Genomic DNA, 21,084 nt, shown 5'->3' on the forward strand with positions numbered 1-21,084 from the left:
TTGTATATATATTCTCAGTACATTTAGTAAAGTAAAAGGTTGAATTACAGTAAATATTACAACAATGCTTCGGAATAATCAATCCAACATGTTCCGAGTGTGTTTTCATTTATGTGCAAATAATACCCTTAAAAAATGTCAGATAATTATGCACCAACCTAACAGAAACGCGACGAGAGAACAACGAGCATGTTGTCGGCAAATATGCCCAAAGTTTACAGGACAATATCTCGAAATGGGATCGGGGCTGGACTCGTACCAACCTGAAGTCGTCCCCGAGCGGCATCAGCACGACATTATGCGTGAACAAAGATCCTGTCCGCGAGTACTGTTCCAGAAGCAACTCGGCCATTTGCTTCACATTGTTCGGCGTAATCTCGACCGCCCGTACAGAGTACTCGGTGTACTCTCCGCGAATCTTTCGGAAGTCGAAGTTCAGACAGACGTGGGGATGAGGACCGCAGGAGTGCTTGATGTTGTAGATGTCGAATGGTTGATTGTGGGTCAGCATGTCCGCTTCCCCTGTCTGATCCCAGGGATGGAGCCAGACGAAGTCGCCGTACTGTTTCTTAGCGAACCATTGCTTCCACGCGTAGTGGATCCGTTGGATTATAGTACCGGAAGCGCCCGAGGCTTTCAGGAAGTACGGGATAGTGCCGCCGTGGCCGAACGGGTCCACCGACCAGCCCGATTCCGGGACCACGTCCAGGTTTGTTTTTAACCACTGGTGACCTGGAACAAACGAAAACGACTGCGTTAGGTAAGACTACAAACCGGGGGTTGAAAAAGGTTTCAAACAGTTATACAGAGAGGGACAATAACTTGTTCCACCTTGAATATCTTTTAATTCTCTGAAGTTAGGTGGGTTAAAAATTATACCAACTTTTGCTTAGCTTTACTATTTCATTTGAAGTTTTTCGTTCATATGGTAATACTATGAACTAACGCTTAAAGTACAATAAGTGGAATCACGAATGTATACAAGTCAAAACGCGTTAGCAAGACGTTGACGGTTTGATGGTTTAAGAAGTAGGACAATTTCAGGCTTGATTATAAAATTGATATTCGTGTTTAGACTCTATAATCCAAATAATTCTCTAAACGCTGTAACAATAGGACAAAGCAAAATGTGTTTTTAAACGAGGAACATTTTTAACGGAAAAAGGTTATTCTAAATCTAAGTACACGGTCTGTCTAAAAAGAAATCAAACTTTTGCTTTAAAATTTTTTCTAATCGCGCCATCTAATTACAGATAGTAAAAGACGATAGGTTGAACGTTAATTGTTGACCGTGCACAGTATCATTTGAATCGATCGTTCACATTCCGTTGTGTGACTTGAAATATAACGGACGTTTTGTGACGCTTGTTGGAATACCGCAATGGATCGCTAATATTAAGTTCTGCGTTAAATTGATAAAGACTTTTACCGAAACGCTTACGTTATTAAAACAAGTGTATAGGGATGAATGCCTAAGTCGTACACGAGTTTACGAGTGGTTCACTCGATTTCAAAACGATCGAGAGTCCATTGAAAACGAAGTTGGATGTTGCTGCACGACAATGCACCTGCACACAAAGCCGCAATTGAGCGACAATTTTTGGCTAAAAGAAGGCATTGTTACCTTGGATTATTCACACTACTCGCTTGATCTGTCACTCTGCGATTATTTTCTTTTCCCAAAATTGAAAATTCCAACGAAAGGGTCACATTATAGCAACGTTTCGGAGATTCAGGCCGCTGTAACCGCCGTACTAAACGGGCTACCAAAACAGGAGCTGCAAAGGTCCTTCGAAATGTTAATTGCGCGGTCTACAAGCTGTATTGGCCCAGAGGGAGATTATTTTGAGTAAATAAACGTGTGTGTAAAAACTTTACCTGTACTTTTTTCTTTTTATAGCAAAAGTTCGGTTTCTTTTTGGACAGACCGTGCATGTACCTATTATACTAAATCCACAACTTCCTATCAATATTATTACATTAAACATGTAAACTGTTTGAAAATCAAAATTTTCTGTGAAAAGGGTTAAGAAATCTCGGACGAAGCTTTCGCCTCCCATATCCGTTCCTACGGTTTTGAAATAGGAAAGGTTGTTCGGTTTGTCTGCTAACACACTCGAGCAATAAATCGCCTGGCCGAGAACCCGAAACGCAGTCTCTATCCTGTGGCAACGGATCTGGATTAACTCCCCGCTGTTGCACAGGGTCAAGCGGGGTTGCCTGGTCGGCGAGGAATGCTCGGAGGGTGAGAACTGATAAATAGGCATCGATTACGGGCCTCGTCCGCTCCGACCACGTATCGAAACGAGACTCCGCCGTGAGAAATCGTATCTGAATTAATGGAACTCGCGACGAAACCGCCGTGAATTGGTCGGTTCTATCGGTTCCGTTTTCTCTGGCTTCCGCATTCTCCTCTTATTTTCGGGGAATATAAAACAAACCAAAGGAAACCAACGATTTCAAGCGATTTTAACACGCTACCGTCTGATTTATGTAAAACTGATAGAACACGTTGAAAAACGAATTAAAATATCGTTCTCTTGTTATCTCTTATGAGGTTGATTGGCACGTTTCGCTTTATGCAAATTCATATTTTTATATACACACATAAAGAACAGAAACGTAAATTAAAGTATGTTTTGCCTTCTAAAGATGAGTTAGCGAGTAATACAACTCGTGGTTGTATTTGTATTGGTTACTTTTTATATCCAATTCCGCGATTATCCCAATTTTATTTTTGAATAAAATTATGTTCTGCAAGAATATCATGAAATTTTCTGTTTGGTAAGTCGTAGGCATATTACAATCCCTTTAAAATAAGCCTAAAATGGTGGTAAACAAGAAAGAGTTGAAGACCCCGGCTCTGATCGGTCGACAATCAGCGATCGAACCCAGCTCCTAACCCGAATCGAAGTTTCGATCTCCCAGGCTCTGACAGTATCGCGTGAGCCTTAAATTTAGAGGGGCATAAATTTGTTGCGAGGATGTTAAGCGACGCTAGGCGTCGAGACGCGTCTTATCGGAGTCCTCTGGGAGTTCAGCGGCAACCGAGTGACCCAAATGTTCGTTCCGCGATGGCCTAATTTTTGTTCAGAACGTTCGTCGGTTCAGTATCTCTGCTATCTATCTTCGTAGAAGTCGTTCGTGTCGTTTTTGTCTCTCATCGTCATCGGCAGAAATTCGAATTTCAAACCAACTATCTCTGGAACGGGATTAAAAATAATTTTTTATTTAATTTCTTGTTACCATGTTATAGAATGCTAAAAACTATTAAATTTTGTATTTAAAATTTTGTCAATATTTCTTATGGTGTCAGAGAAATAAAAAATATAATAACTAGAAAGTATAAATAACCAGAATTATTTCGAAGGAGAGTTTCCATCTTTAAAACCGTTTTCGGGCTAAAATGGAAAAGAATCAATTGTCGAACCTCCCTTGCGAGTACTACCGTTTACTTTTTATTTGATTCGCAGATGCAACTTAGTTATCAGGAAGATAAAATGAGACGGATAAGAGGTGTACTACGTTTGTTTAGAATAATTCTTTAAATTCCCAACAAAACTTATTTTCATGTATCATTTTTATGTATTATAAATGATTCGCAAATGACATAGGCTCGGTAGCACGGAGAAAAAAAATTATATACTGTCATTTTGATTGATTGAGACGAACCAGTGTTACAAGGGGAACAAAGGAGAATCGATTGGGTTGTAGACGTTAACGTAAATCCGGAGGAACGTCGTACTTACGCCGCAGTAACCTGGCTGTATCCACGACAATGACGTTAACACGCACGCTTAGCTGCACACAAAGTGCATCCGCCGGTTGCACACGAGGGACTCTGAACACGGTCTTGCGTCCCGGGGAAATTTCGGAACCGCGTCAGTCGAAAACGATTGCATTAGCGAAATAGCTGGGGCTGTCCCTCTATCCGAGCGTTAATGTTACGACGAAGCTGGAAGATTAACCCTTTCGCTATAGACGTCTCACACAGTCGTTTTAAACCGAGCAGCGTATACATTTATAATAATAATACAGTGTATGCTCCGAATAACCTAATATCCAAACTCTCTACTGGTTCTGATTCTAAACTTGGATTTAACCTTACGCGCTCGAGGTCGTCTTTCTGGTGTATCTACCAGCGACTCGATATGCTTTTTAGGATTCTACTGCCGCGAATGCTAAGTTTAGATTGACATCGAAGGTGAGATCTCTAATTTCAGATTTCCATACTTCGTAGAATTCCAAATAATATTTTACAAATTGCAGAGTCGGCGCAAGGCAGGTTCAGCGCGCGTTCGTCGGAACCCGCATTTTAAAAGGGTCCGCGGTCTAGGAAAATTACTGAATTAAAAGGCACCGATTTTAATTAACTTTTTACAGACTAATGATACCATTAACAAATGGAAGCAATTTTTGCTGAGATGCAAGAAATTTTTTTAGTAGCGATGAGTAAATTGAAAGGAGTGACAAAAATCATCAAAGTATTATTATTTAATATTCGTCTTATAAAAAATATATAGCATTTGTGAATAAATAATTCGTCGTTGTAAAATTTAAGTGTAGGATTTGAATGTGAATTCAGGCCCCGCAAAAGGTCTCGCCGGCCCTGACAAATTGTGTCTGACCATAAATCTAGTGTTAAAAAACTGGATCTTTTTAAATCGTTTCACAGACTCTGTATCAATACTTGCTCGCATGCAACTGCCCTACTTTATGTCGTTGAATAAAAGAAGAAATCTCGAAATTTTGACGATTGGTGTGGAGGAACAGCTCGGTCACAAGCACGCCTTGCTGAGTTGCACAGAGTGTATCTGGGAGCTTGAGTAAATAAGTTCACGGAGGTATGGCGGCGTACCGGAAGATAATGCTTTGTAGGTCAGCCAACAAAGGTGAATTATCCAGCGTTGCTCCATAGTTAACCACCCTGAGAGGCGAACGAACCGAGGTGCACGGTCCAAGTTTTAGATTTCGCGTGGGAAACATAAATGACTACATCGATTACGTTGAATACGAGCACCGATGATGTTCCTCGAATAAAAATCGTGGTCCATTTAATCGAAATGAGATAGGTAACGTAGGTACATATTTCTAGAATAGGCAAATGTCAAATTTTGAAAAAACTACCCTCGGCAAAGAATTTTTATTTCAGAATCGTTGAAGATACTATTTTGTTTTTTAATTAATAAAGTCACTTATACCGTTAATGAATATCACTCGATGAATAAGAATAAAGTCGCAAGTATTCCAGCATAGAAATACTTATAAAAGCAAACAAAAATGTGTGTATTTTCTGAAAATGTAATTGATAATTATGATCGTTCTAGTCGCTATATAATGTGTCAAATATGTAAAGCATCCAGTGAAATCGTTAATAAATTCCAGACTTACATTACTTAATTTCAGTTATTTCAAGATAACCGAGGAACAATTTAATGATATAGAATTCAAGATATTAAAAGAGAGACTTGAGACTAAGCGACAGAAGACTGCTGTTACGTCTATGAGTTATTAACGCAATAATGAGGCTGAGGTCCCTGGTGGACCTGTTCGGTCGACTAAGTGTTAACGAAGGTTTCAGCACTATACCGAGGATCATAAACGCGATGGGTATAATCATTGGTCCCAATGCTGCTGACATTGCTAGAGATAGTGGCATAGTTCGTATTTTCACCTTGGTAATTTAGGTACAAAATGCTACTAAGCCGGCTAGAATATTAGAGTGATCGAATAGTTAAATAAATATAGACAGAAATATTTATTATAATAATTACATTGTTTATCTGTTTGGGTACGTTTTTTGTTACTGGTTTCATAGTCATAGAATTGTGAAATAAAACCTGTCGTTATAACAGGTTCATAAACGTTTAATTAAATCTTAATAAAATTAGGCACATATGTTTCTAATTATATTCTTCTTTTATTCTTGTATAATTTTTATTACTGGATCCATAACCTTATAATTGTGAAGCAAAAACAGTCACTGTTACAAATTCACTTGTAACTGAAAATTGAAAACGAATTTAAACTACCTCATTTTAATATTCCCCAGTTTCTCAAGAAAACCTTATTTGAATGGATAAGGAATATATTCATAAACAAGAATCCTATATCTTATTTTAAATTCAGATCATCGAAGGACAGAAAACATTTACATAGTTATGTCACATTCGAGAAAGCATCGCTACATAAGGCCGCCATTTTGAATAAAATCATCTCTCGAATTAAATATAAATATTTGCGCACTCTACGAATAACGTATACTCATGCCCTACGAACACAAACTTTTAGAAAATACAGTTCCACTGCAATAAATATTTAAGAAACCATACGTGTTTTACGTCTCCAGCTTAACCCCCGAAGTCGCATTCGGCCGAGTCGGACAGTACAAAATGAATCCAATCGATAAGTTGAGGCGATTCTTTGTCCGAAGATACGTAAAAAAGGTAGGAAACAATTTTCCAGTAGAAGCTTTCGTCTTCGAGATATCGATTTTGTGTGCCCAGGGCGTGTATGTTGAAGAGCTAGAGATTTCCCTTTTATGAAATTCAGAATTAACTTATTTCACTATCGATCGGGATTTTGCATACAAAGTAATGACTAATAGTACTCCTATCCTAAAAATACAATTTACTGACGGAAAGATGGATTTTCCCAGATTGTAAATAATAATCAGGGCTCGTGGTCCTTTTCTGAAATTTACATATATATATATATCCTTACAGCTCCTTCTCTCCTAATTAGTACCAATATACTAATAAATAACTTGTGATGTAAAATATCATATAACAAAATACTCTAACATTAGATATGGAATAACATGTAATAGCAGAAAATGCAAAAATACAAAAAAAAAATGACAAATTTTATATCAGAGTAATGTCAGTGTCCTGTGGAATTATTGCCATCGACACAAACAACTCCGAACTTATTTTCATAGTCCTCTATAGAAAGTATGACAGGGTCTTGACGCGAAACATTTCAAACTATATCCCAAATTGTGTTTTTGTTTTAGAGTTAATTCAATTATGCAGTTTTCTAAAACATAATTGCTGCTCAAGCATCCCCGGCACGAGACTACGAGCTCTCCGATATCTGCTGGATGCCAGCAATTGCAGAAGCCAAGTGTCCTCGGTATTTTCGATTCTGGCGTATTCGAAATCGTTCAAGTGTGCTTAAACATTAACGCGCACTGCCTGGATTGTTATCGGTCCGTTAGACCGTAGGTTCCGCATTCGTGGAGTCATCGATGGCCGTGGCACGGAAATTGCGTCAATTATTCGAGGAATTCGGAACTTCTCCGCAAATTGCACGTGCCATGCTTGGTGGAGCTAGCGTTATTGCAGATGTTTTGTCGGAGCACAAAACGGAGAGAGATAGGAGGAGGGAACGTCGTCTTTACCCTATTGCGAGAAGAATGCACGATAATCATTTTCGAAATCACCACAGCGGGATTCTTGAGCCAAAAATGAGACGAAATTGTGGAACAAAGTTTTCTTAATGCCAGACAAAGGATCATCCCCTATTTGATTATACCACGAACCACTATCGTAAAATTACAGATACTCTAAATCTACTATTCATAGATTAGGCGAATACTTCGTAAGTCCTTCGTAAATTATCGAATCTCCATAAAAATTCAATGAATCTCGCAGACTTCTGCGAAATTCTAAATGTTCCTACAGAAGTTCGAGAGGGACGTACAGGCTGCAATTATAACATTTTTAATTTGGCACCACTTCGGTTGTAAATTGTTTCGCAGAGTTCGAGATGTGCAGAAGAGAGGGGTGAAATAATCAGAGGGTAAAAAGTGCGAGAAGAGGAAAGAGCTGCGGCGTCGGGGGGAGTGGAGGGCGTCGGAAGGGTGTAGCGTCGCCTAATACGAGTGAACAAACCATTAAACTACACTCAGCCGATGCTCGACTGATTATAACTCATTAGACACGACATGTGTGCATTAAGCGAGTTATCGCGCACGTAGAGCAGCCCCTGGTACACGATCGAGGGTGGAGCTGCGGCTGATGCGCGCGAACATAGTGGCGAAAGCTCGGGGAAAGCACGACAGGAACGCTGGAACGGAAGAAAAGTTAAGCATCGAAGTTGAGCGTCGAGAGCTTTAGAATATTCATGCCATTCGATGGCTGTCAATTTATCTCCGTTTCGTACGGTAATCTCTTTGCAATATGAATGCCTTCCTCCTTCAATAAAATGGTACAGCTTATAAATTGACCTGCTAATTTTTTGTCTCGCTCTACATATAACTGTATTCACACTATTAACTGCATTAAGTACTATTTTACTTTGTAAACAAAATTTTCGGGGATGTGAGTTAATTGAAATACGGTGAACGATTAATATTTTAAACGAAGTTTCCAGAGTAAGCAGTTTGAGTGAAACATTCTAAATATTCTAAGATCAGTGACTTTCTCAAATTTTTAAACGAAACTTTCGAGGCAGACAACGCGAATGAAATATTCATGAATATGAAAAGTTTTGACTGAAACGATGCGCTACTGAAATTTTCATAGTTTCTCTCGTCTGACCTCAAAACGTCTTATACCACTAGCGTACGTCTGACACAGGACGTTCCGCCAGCGCCACTATTTGCGCCGTTCGCTAGAGCGTCGACCTCTACCACTGACAGGCACGTCCAGTAGCGAGGCGGCGCATTCGACGGCCTGAAGATCAACGAATAAACGGAAGGATAATTAGTATCGCGCGCCACTTGTTGCTTTTATTTCGCGGGGATCGAAGACGTTTCGAACGGAGACTACTAATAGTGTGTGTAAAAGTTCCTAGACAGATATCTTTTTTACACACCATTAAAATGATAGCAGTCTGAAAGTTATCAACTTTTAGGTAGTGCAACTACCTATTAGATAGTAGAGATTCCAACCTTTAATTTGAATTTTGTTAAAATCGAATCGGACGATTCTACGCCGAGGTAGGCACTTCAAAGTCACATACATTGTTATAAAAAAAAAACAATTGTTTAAAAGTATCTGACAATGATAATAATGAATACATAAACCTATGTGTTAGGTAGTAGAAATTGTGCCCTTCAAATTGAATTTTGGTAGAATCAAATCGGACAATTCCACGCTGAGCTATGACACCTCAAAGTTTCCCAATTTATAGACAATTATAAGAGTGGGACAGACGTAGCGACCTATATACATACAGTCATGTGTCCTTGCAAGGCCGTTCCAATTCCGAGAAATACTAGTAAACATTGTAGTATTTCCTGGAAGGAACACCCCTTTAAATTCCTTGACATAATAGTAAACATTGTAGTATTTCCTGGTTGGGATACCCCTCAAAGTTCTTTAAAAGAGAAATATTTATATCCACTTTCCCTCACGATCGGTTTGGATGAAATTTGGTATACAAGGGTTTTTGAGGTCACTGATTCCAAATCTGAACTCAGAATTTAGAAATTCTAAATGGCGGATCCAATGTAACGGGACAAAATGCGAAAAGTGACTAGATTTTGATAAAACTTCGTGTACAGGAGAATATGGAGTCCGTCATCTCTAGCACCTTTAGAAGTGACGTTTTTCGACGCCCCCCTCTTTAAAAGGGCGAATTAACCCCTTCACATCAACCCTCGCCAATGGAACTTTGCGCACACCCAGAAGACACTTGAAGACTATTCCTCGCGAAGTTTCACCGAAATCGGTTGGAAACTCTCATAATTATGAATATTTAAGAAAGTGTTCCGTTAATTTTGTCCAGTAGTTTATATTCACGGAGATTTTTGGAATGGACACTTCCCTGTCCGATGAAGGAACGATTCGGAATCCTCGACTTATGTCGGGAGGGGCATATTGTTCGTCGAAGACACAGACTTGGTGGGACCGAATCGTTGCGGAGATAACGCGGTGCTCGTTAGTTGCCGCTAATTTCCAGCGAGTGGGGCCGAAACGAGCGAGGTGCTCCAAGAGAGGCCGGTAATGGACTCGTCCCGGCGCGCTTCCGGTTATTATCGTGCTTCCTGCGTGTTCGAGGCTCGACCCCAAGTGGATCGCGGATTATCTCGATTTCTGCAATTGTCGATATCGCCGATGCCGCGATCGGATCGCTTATCTTCCGCTGGTGCACCAAGCTCGAGGATTCCGGGATTCTGGATTTCAGGGGTTAATCTACCGACCCCCATTCTTCGATGTCGCTTTAATTGCGATCATTAGCGTCTGCCTGAGCGCGCGCTGTTGTTTGCTCGCTATCACGAACATCCGTACTCCTCGTAGCGTGAAAAATCGAAGAGCCCCATCGCATCCTGCCATTACGAGCCACCCTCGATTCGAGCACTGCGAGTTTTTTTTTACCGATACAAGACTAGATTTGAATATTTTTGCTATGACGATGTAACGGCGTATGACATTTAGAATCTTTTAATGAAATTGTAAGAATAAGGTAATTGAAACTGAAAATATTTTTAGTTTTACGTACTGTACCCACTGTCTCGAAGTGTTATATTTATCCATTCTATATAAATCTCCTCTAATACCTAAAATATTCAAAATGTTACCCACTGGTATCAAGTTCTAATAATGGGTAGAACTTGGAATATTTAATGAAACCTTTTCTGAAATATTTAAATTATTTTCAAAATAGAGATTATCTGGAATTTCATCCTTTTATTCTACATAATTCTTGTCCAACTCTGTATCGAAGTCGTGTATACTCATCGTAGAAAAGTATTTGAAATATATTTTCCGTGATTGACAAATCAGATAGAACTATTGTATTTAGATTATCACTATTTTCCCGCAGTAAACAATGGGAAGACCATTATCGTCGGCCCATTGTCCTTGCACGGATCCCGATAAATCATTCGTTCCGTTGATCGAACGGGTGCGATCGGAATTAGACGGGTTCGCGATTGTGATTTATGCCGATCCATTTACGACCCGTGACGCTTGTAGCGTAATCCATAATTTTGGTTATCACCGAGTCGTATCGTATGAAAATGTCACCGAGAAACATTTCGTTTTTAATGTTTTGGAATGAGACATTAGTTATGGAATATTTATGGAATATTAAAGATTCGAAAATTTAAGAAACGATAACGTCTAATTCTGAGAAAATCAATGCTTTCAAAATTTGTCAATTCTTTAGGATTAATAGAGTATGTTGTAGTTAAATATTATAGATCATTTTAATCCCTAGCAGTCTCTGAATTCTTCAAGTTTTCAACGATTTCATCTTATTTTATTTATACGTAGGATATTTTAAAGAATTTATTCATATCAATTACACTGTTCTATTTAAAGGATAAATGTACAGATCAGCTTACGAGATAAATTACGAGATTTAATTTTTTCCTGTATTTATTTTTTGTATTTATTCTCTGAAGAGAGGTAAAGTGTGTCCCAGTTTCCAGAATTACACTGAATACATGTATCAGTATTAAGCATTAAAGTAAATTCAGATTTGCGTTTTAGCTCCATATATGTTTAAAATAAAAAGTGTAAGAACACACGTATATCTACTTCAGGTATCGATAAATCGACATACAGATGGAGATAGTCGGCATGTAGATAGAAAATAAATGTCAAGTATTAGCTTTTATCACACACAAATGAGAATATTTCGAGTTTCACGGTATTTCTACAGTTTTGAATTCTAATTGTTTATTGATAGTATTTATAAAAACTCATGTTTTACATTACAGGTATTATATAATATGTTTATAATATATTACAAATGTGTTCTTTTATAAATATATATAGTTAAATATGTTAGAATAATGGACAGTTTATCCTGTACCATTTTTCTTAAGATTTTATTTTATTACATTGCAATTAATAATGGCATAATCTATTATGTTTTATCTATCATAGTTTTCGTACAGGCCTCGTGCATTATTTCTGTATATATGTACTATGTTTAATGCGTCAGTGAATTTCCTTGCTATTCTTCATTAAAATTACATTTTGCTGAAATAATTCCCAATTTTGCGTGTCGAAACGCGTGTTAAATTAACGGTCGATTTCGGTTCACACTTGGAATTTCAGCAACTCGAGCTTCGAATGTGTCCATCTGTCCATATTCCCAGGAGTGTTCACGTCAAGAACGCTTGCTTACGTCCAAGAGCACTCGCGATCTTGAAATAAGCGGACGACTTGGCCAAGGAAAATCTTCCTTCGAACCGACTTCCTTCAGACTTCTATACACGAGCAACCTTTGTCCACTTCGCTTTCATTCTTCGGCGTGTCTAATCAGCCGAGAAAACGTACAACTCTGGTTTCTGTATCTTGAGCTATCGTCTTTTTATTTATTTCGTCTGTACGCCAATGGTTTTTCAAAGTTAAATCGGTTGGAAGAACTGTATTCTTCGAACAGAGTTACGTCGACTTTTCAATGGAATCTTTCAAACTTTAGCCGTTGGCGACGCTGCGAGGGAAATTTTGAAGTAGACTGTTTAAATGTCTTTGAGGTAATATTTTAAATAATATTTAAAATTATCCTTTTTTATATCATATATTTTGTTTTACTAGTATTTACAAATTAAAGACAAACAATACATTTGTTGTAGTTATTAAGCGGAGCTATTAATGTATTTTTGAATTTAAACTTTATTTTTTTATTTTCATTTTAAAAAAAGAAATGCAAATGTATATTGCACCTTCACTGTCGTACTAAAAACAAAATCACAACGTTCTGTCTCCTCAATTTCGGAAACACTGTTTCGTGAACCAACATATAAGCCAAGACCAAGGATGGACCTGTGTAATAATTTACGCGATTCCCCAGCAGCCATCGCCACGTACCATTGAAATAACGCCGACCAGCTGTATTAACTTCCAATTATTAGGATTCTGAATATGTATGGCAACCTGTTCGCGTTTAGGACGTTAAATTTCCAGCCCAGATGCGGTCAATATGCGCACTCGCGGGCATTATAGACCGATATATTGGCAAATACTCCTAGAATATCTGACGTGTGAATATGGAACACAATGAAAATCGAACACGTTATCGAATACAAATCCGCGATTGGAAGGATGAAAGGATTTCTCCCGTGGACGACGACGCTTAATTCTCAAACAAGGGATTCATTAAAATTGATTCTATTCTTATAAAGGTACGCTGATAGAGACAGGAGGAGAATAATTGTCGACACAATGGTTACGATGAATTTGACCTATTTCAAGCGAAATTTAAGTTCGAACTTTTAAATAGGACTGTGACTTCACGACATGTCACTTCAAATTCTATTCCTGGCTAAGAAAAAAAATAATGGAAATCTTTTCATTTTGTACACTATACATTTACAATATTGATATTTCAAAACATATTCTGTAATTTATATGTTCGTCGCGGTCGTAAAAACGCTTAGTGGCTCCGAGACGGCGATAACGCCGGGCCGTATTTACGGGAACGGTAATTATTATTGCGGGAAATATCGTGGTCTGTATCCGCGGGGGCTCTTGGCGATGTAATCAGGGGAATTCCAGGGCACAATAAAATCTCTCGTGGTGGAAATGTCGTGGCATTAAACCGTCGCGGATCCCTTTCCTTTCATTGCGAGCTAGGATAGGCCGTAATCAGAAGGCGTTAAGGGCGAAGTAGTGCAATCTTCCCTCCGAGGAATCGTCGTCCCTCCTTATTGCTCTGTCGAGTCCCTCGAGCACGTTTCCCGGATCGACTCGAAATCCTTTCAACCGAGGGAGAAGCTACGGGTTATTGCGTCTTACTCGCATCTGCTTGGGAAACGTCTAAGCTATCCCCTGCTTCCTGCCTCGTTTTCCTGTCGACTTTTTTAACTACGGACCCGCGAGAACCCTAGCCACTAGGTGTGCTTTCACGAGCTTGCGCGATGGTTACTTATCGTGTTATTACAGAGGGGGCATGGATGCGTTCAGAGAGGAAGCTTTCGTTGTGTACCGGGGTGAGAAGTTCCATATCCGGTTGAATTTAAGGAACACAATATACTTTGGTAAAGTTTTAGTGTGCTGGACAAAATTATAGGATATATCATGTGTTTGAGTATTTTTGTTATGATTAATGGACGAATATGTATACAGGATGTCCCAGAATTAATGTAAGAACCAGAAATGAAGGGTGGCTGAGACGATTCTGAACTACAATTTTCTTTGCAAAAACGTCGAATGATGCTTCGTTTTTGAATTGTTAGCGAAAAATCACGAGAGGCTAGCTCGAGCTAGGACGACATTTTTGTAAAGGAAATTGTGGTTCAGAATCGTCTCAGCTACCCCTCATTTCCGGTTCTTACACTAAGTCCGAGACAACCTGTATTTTACACGCTCTATATATTGAATATATTCTCTAAAATAAGTATACGAAATTTTGAGTTTGTACGATATGCGACAAGGAAGTTAGAGGCAAAAATTAAAATATAAGTTCAGTTTTGGATCGAACAGACTACTCACCTTCGATGAGTTGATCTAGCATGGCGTAGATGTGCGAAGTCGCCTCATCGGTCATCACCCAGCCTCCTGTGGTCATCTCCAGCCTGCCATCCTTCACCAACCTTTTCACGACCATCTTCTTGGTAGGATGGGCGCTGTCAAAGAGAAAAAGAAACATCGATTATTCATTGCGAAACGTCGACGTGTATTCCAGCTAACGCTACAATATGTTACTGTTATCCATTACAAATTTCGTAGGTTAAAACAAATATAATATTGATTCATTAATAAAACGATGCAAGTAGAAAATAATTGTAGGAAGTAGTCGAGTCTAAGCATACAACGCTTATAAAGTAATATGTATAGTTTAGAGAACGAGATGAAAGCATTGAACGATGTAACAAGTCAATCATTTCATAAATCAATCAATAGATTTCTTCATTGATGTAAAGACTACATACACATATTTCTTTTTAACTCTTATAGTGTACTTATCAATTCAATATTATTGCGATAGCCTACATGAAATATATTACTACATTTATCGCTTTAAATAAATAATATAATTACAGTTTTCTAATAAGTGTCCAAACACTTATTTCAAATACCCTAAATCATCTGAAAAAATTTTATCTCAAACAAACGAAAATTAACACTAATTCCAAATGATAGAAAGGTACAAAAAAGAGAAGAATTTTAATGGATCGACCCAATATTTCATGACATTCTGTAACAATTATTTCCTGCAATATTTTTACCAGAAACAGCACTTCGTAAGCTCGAGGCTCGCGAACAACAGTGAACCAAAAACCGAACGGACACGACAAACCGTTCCGTGATCGTTAACAACGCGATTAGAGGATTTGCGGTTGCGAAAACACCGTGTTAGCGAGCGCGTGCACCAGCTTGACAGAATTTCGTGATTTGTATGGCTAAGCGTTGCGTACGACCAATAACGTCCCTCCCCCATATTCGGCGGCAGTTTCCTCGTTAGGTCGTTAACGTTCGCCGTAAAGCTGCCACGAATCTCATCCTTGTCTCTCTGGGATCTTCCTACAGTTCGGGTTAAGGTCACCAAGGTTACGCGGTTATCCCCGATCCAGGAAAATCTCCTCCCAGCACATCGTGATTCCTCGTTTCAGAGCAACGTCTTCTACAGCCTCGCTGAGCCATCGTGTGCTTTTCTTTCTTGGGTCGATGATCTCGATGTTTCGAAAGTGTCGCATCAGGAAGACTCTTTAAGTGCAATAGACTTCGACAGGCAGAAAATTGTCAGCGTCACAGAGGTCTCTGTTTCTTCGCGAAAGGCGAGGAAGGGAAACGGGGTGGCAAAGTCCTGGGGACTTTCCTTGGAGCATAATTCACGACCTAAAGGGGTTAAATGGGAATATCTTAGCCGGCGGTCGGTGATATAGAGCCCGCGTAATTGTGAGTTACATCGCAGATAGCCACGAGTAACGTGTAACGCCGCAACTTGTAATTTCGTACGATACAATCCGCGATACAAATCATATTTATTGCCAGGCGCATTCCAGCTAGCTGGGATTTACGTGATTTGCTCCGCACGCCCGTGTTTCCGCGTTCGCGTCGCTCGTAAACCACCAATGAATTCCGTTCTACTTCCGTTTCCGCTCTTCGATCGACCATATTCTACGAAGATTGAGATTATTTAGAAACTGTGTCGCGTTGAGAACCCTCGTAAACGTAACGTTCTTCATAATTCCATGATCATTTTTCAGTGTGGACGTTGAGAACCACTGATATAAAAAATACATGTGATCCATGCCAACCGTAGATTCAAAATTCCTCGAGTGTCGTTCCATTAATTAAACTGCGGATGTTCATGTATTTATGGCAAGTGAAAATATGGGAAAATGTACGAACATATTTATAAATGTAAAAATATATAAGGTATCAACAATAGATTAGACGTTACATTGTGTAGAAGATAAGGTACGCATTCGTTTTAATTACAATTCATTATCCGTATCTGCATAAATATTTGCACAAACATCCGCAGTATAATCATAAATAACCACAACAAAAAAAACAAGTGTGTTTTTTCCATAGATAGGGTGACGTATACGTAACAATGGAGAAGATTAAATAAATTTGTTTGATACAAATATGTGTTCGAGAAGCCATACATTAATTTTCATAATTTAAAATCACATGTATTAGAAACTTCGAACTTTACATTAAGTCACCCTGTATACTCTTAAATTTCTGAACGGATCCTTAGGACAGAGAGGACACTAGCCATTCATTCCGAGCTGCGTCGATCCCTAACTCCAACTGATCAGGATAATCCCCCCGATGAACACCATCGAGCCTGCCAACCTTCCATCAAAGGGACCCTGATACGAGGTATTGCAAACAATCTCTCTCCTGACACATTCGAATTCAAATCTCGCCGTCCAGATCCGCTCGAATCTCCGTTTTCCCGTCGGAGGTTGTCGATGCAATGCAAAGGGCTTGTTCAAACTAACCAAGTCTTTGGTTCATCGCGTTTAGCTACCCTAATGCCTCCTGGGGCAAGTATACAAAGTACATGGCAGGTGGAAAAATCACGGGGATACGAAACTAAAGGTTTTTCAATAGGGACGATATGTTTTTAAAATATAATGGTAACCCCGTTTAATCTCACATAAGTAACACTAACTGCCATTTGTAGTCATTGTCAGTATACTTTGACGATTCAGCATGGTAAGATCCATGCTTTAACAATGTTTGGTAATTATAAAAAAATTGAAAGTAAAGTATACGTTCTTTTGTAAATACTCAACGTGAACTTCGTGAACATTATGGTCGACATAATCGACCTAATATGCTTGCTATTCCTCGAATAAGTTTAATGAAATGTGTTATAGGTACCAATTTCTACGAATGCACGCCATTACGCCATGATTGTGAAGTGAGTATTAATTTTAGTAAATTCGGCTTCATTAATGAAAGCATTGTTTCGGTAATATATATAAACGTGATCAAAGAGTTTTCAAAAAACTTGTATAATTATAATTTAACTTATAAAATAACTTTTATTTTATTCTGTGATTTTTCAGTAAAATTGATAAAAATACATCAGAAAATGTTACATATTGTACTGTGCGTGTTCTGTATTATATTATTAACAATATCAATTTTACTCTCTCAATTTTTTTAAAATTACGATTTCTGTTAGATTGTAATAAATCGTTATGTCTTGTATCGAGAAATTACAAGTTTTCTTGACTAAGCTACCGGTATGAAAGAGAAGGACAGAGGCTGACATCTTTGCAAACTTTTAAATGCAGGCGTAAGTGCTTTTCCAAGGTGGTCTTAAGATTCGAAATTCTTTATTAACTTGTTTAAAACACGAAACCTGCGAACACCTGGGAAGACCATTATTAAATTGGTTTGACGCACAGTTTAAAACTAGACTTTTCAAAATTTACATATATACATATTCCATATTATCTTAAAGCCATTTTCCGCGAAACCACATTTCATTAAACCGCCTGGCAAAATGTTTCTTGATCTACTCATTCGATCGTATTTCTGCTAAAATCTGCTAAATTCTGTTAAATTTACAATTTTCTCCAATGACCCTACCAGAAGCACGGATACCTCGGGTTCGCCAAATCCGTACTGCAGCTGCGACCAAGCACAGCTACAGTCCCCGAGTGCTTATCACTTTTTTACTTTCGCATCTAAAATTCCTGAAATCATTACGTGGTGTATCTGAAAAAGTTCTGGAGGTTATAGACACAAGGGCAGGGCTGAAAACGACGTTCCCTCTAGAAGAACCAAGGGAGGGGAGCACTTTGAACGAAATTACCCTTTCTCCCGCAATAGAAATGCTATTCTGCGCCCCTCATTTTCACTCGTAGCGTTCCAGGCTGTTAAGAGAAGGAAGTGGTTTTCGATCTTCGAGATATTGCCCCGACCGAAAGCGCTATGCTGCTATTTCTTCTCCTAATGGACCGTTTTATGACAACCCCGTTCTATAAGGGGCGCGTACATCACGCAAACGCCTGATTCTCCCTTCCCATCGAGTCAGAGGAAATCTATTCTCACGATTTCCTCGTTATCCTCTTATCGACTGCTACACGAAACGATTCTCTTTGTCCCGCTCGCAGTTCGCCCCGCGTTTCTGTTACAACGGTCCGAATCTGATCCATCGAACAATTCCATAAGAAATGACCTTCGTTGGAGGGGGCCAGGTACTACCCTCCCTCCCCATGATCTCCTTTTACGTTCGCGATACTTCCTCATCTTTATCCTAGCTTTCCTTCGATCGTTAAAAATAAAAGCTCTGCCCATAGCACGGGATGTGTCTTGAGTGCTCCATTCGAGCCTAAGCTACCCTGGTCATCTTCTACTTCTAATGCTCCCTTTTATGACTGTTGTCTGCGAGGGACACGACGCGGAAATCATCAATCATTATAATAACGAAACACGAAACATGGAGCATTGAATTGGCTTCGACATTTTGTTTTTCCAACTTGTATACATATATGCTCGTTTGAAATACGTGACTGAAGGAAGAATAAAGTCGTATGGTTCTTCTTTAAAAGTATTAGGTTGTCCCGAAAGTTTTTTTCGCGAGTTGCACTCAATTATTTTCTGTGGTCGTGTTTATATAAATAGACAATCTACATTCATAGATATTCATGTTGTAACAGTAATGGAGCAAAATGAATCGTGCACATATTACTTATTAATAAAGTGAAAGAAACTTTTGGGACAACCTGATAAATGATAAGTAGACTGCGGATTTTTATGCATTTATTGAAACTTTGAATGTGCAAAAAAACTACAAAATGCACACAGTATGGAGTAATATAAAAAAATATTGAAAGTGTAGTTTATATTATAATAATTGCAGAATAAAATAAATTCCTATTTAAGTTCAGTCATTATAGGTACATTTGTGAAGATTTTGTTTTGCATGAAGATCCGTAGTCTCTTTCCACCTAGCCTAACAGATCTTTTTTAGCTGTATTTCATTTTCTACTGCTGTAATTTAATCGACATTTGAATTTCAAAAAATCCTTTTAATATTTTACGCATTCATAAATCTTGAAAAGATGCACGAAAAATGATTTCAGTAAAAAGAATTAAAAATCGTTCTAATTCCTTTTGTACCCGAACAACCGCTATTGCGTGACATGTATTTAAAACGGAAACTACTTCAACCACACTACCCGTTGCAAAGCGATTTTTTTCTCCGTTATGTCACGCTTTGAATTATTAAAAACATGTTCGTGAAAAAAAAATTAAAATCTGAACATTTATGGCAGAGAGATGTTTCAAAGCACTGGTGCACAGGTAGAATATAAAAGGGAATGGCGCATGCTTTTCCAGCTGTATTCACCGAATGAATGTGACACAATTCGTATTCGTCCTTTTATTTGTCATTTTCAGAATGAAAAACCGTTCAGTATACATGTTTCAATTTATATAGGCAAGTTTATAGATGTACATTTATATTGTTTTTTTATTTAAATGCGAAGTTAGATATATTCACTGTAACACTGCTGTTTATAGATGTATTAGGTTACGGTTGACGTCCCATCAAAGAGTTTTAAATCAGTTTCGTTGATTAAAATATGGTTATTAAATTTGATAAGGGTAAACAATTAATACGCCGTTTCCTTTTCTTTCTTTTTTCAAATTAAGGGAGTCCTCATCAATCTGCCAGTTGTTTTACGGAAACTTGATCAAACAAACCATTCCATCGACCTCTAAATGTCTCTTTCAGTATTCAAGATCGTTTCTTAAATGTTTAACAAACTAATAAACTATTTGGAAAGAATTGCAAAATAATTTATATCCTACTAAATAATTAGTCTTTCTGCTCATTTAATTGAAACAAAATTAAATTTCAAATCTGAAGTAGTCTCGGAGAAACAGTTTGCAACTATTTATTTAGCTTACTTTATAGATTCAACAGAGAACAGTGGAGGTAATTTTCTAGTGTAAGGGAAACGAAAGTGTAATTTGCTATACACTTACCTCTCCCACCAAAGCGATAAGAAGGACACTTCGCTCCAGATGAAGGTCATATTCGGCCATTGCTGCAACTTCGAGACCATGTTGTTCAGGATGCTCCTAGTAGAGCTGTGAAAGTATTGTTCGAACGTTTTCAGCCATCCTGGATCTGTGTGGCTGTGGGGTACCAGGATCACCTGGAACCAAAATGAACGAATTTTTATAGTTAAATGTTTTTAGAATTTAGCAGTGCGAATTTACTCTTGTGTCTCCGTATAACATGAACACTAGCGAAAAACTTAATTAAAGAAACAAACAAACATATGTATCGACCGTTTTGACGATCTCGCAAAATGAACCAAGAAATTTCACCAGATATTCTAATTAATCATCAAATTTTAAGAAGCTCAAGAAGATTCATACGATTTTATTATCCAAATTTTTCACCGATCAGCAATTTCACTGTAGTGGTTCTCAACCACAAGCACAGCGTCGTTCTAACGCTGGAAATTCGTTAATTAGGCTACACCATGCTTGCCGCGATAACGACGTTATTTCGTAATTGATACACTGCCGAGTCGAGCCAGTAATGCAGCCGCACGCCAGCCAACATTGCTCGTAAAACAATTTGCGGGACTCATTACGATTTAGGATCGGTTCAACGATCATGCGCTCGACTGGCTTGATTGTTGCTCATCGTAAAACAACTACGAACAATTCAAAGGGACAAAAATTT

The 21,084-nt window shown here is 38.4% G+C and overlaps 1 protein-coding gene across 3 annotated transcripts in view; it reads right to left on the reverse strand.

Annotated features, from left to right (window-relative positions):
* LOC128891451 (alpha-mannosidase 2) overlaps positions 1 to 21,084 on the reverse strand; it is a 136,695-nt gene that overhangs the window by 6,850 nt on the left and 108,761 nt on the right. For all 3 annotated transcript variants that reach the window (XM_054150938.1, XM_054150940.1, XM_054150939.1), the window contains 3 exons: positions 20,373 to 20,545; positions 14,397 to 14,530; positions 264 to 732 (listed from right to left, as the gene is read on the reverse strand). In XM_054150938.1, the coding sequence (XP_054006913.1) occupies positions 264 to 732; positions 14,397 to 14,530; positions 20,373 to 20,545 (776 nt within the window). The remainder of the gene's footprint in view (positions 1 to 263; positions 733 to 14,396; positions 14,531 to 20,372; positions 20,546 to 21,084) is intronic.

Source organism: Hylaeus anthracinus, unplaced genomic scaffold, assembly GCF_026225885.1.
Source record: "Hylaeus anthracinus isolate JK02 unplaced genomic scaffold, UHH_iyHylAnth1.0_haploid 12001, whole genome shotgun sequence".
NCBI lineage: Eukaryota > Metazoa > Arthropoda > Insecta > Hymenoptera > Colletidae > Hylaeus > Hylaeus anthracinus.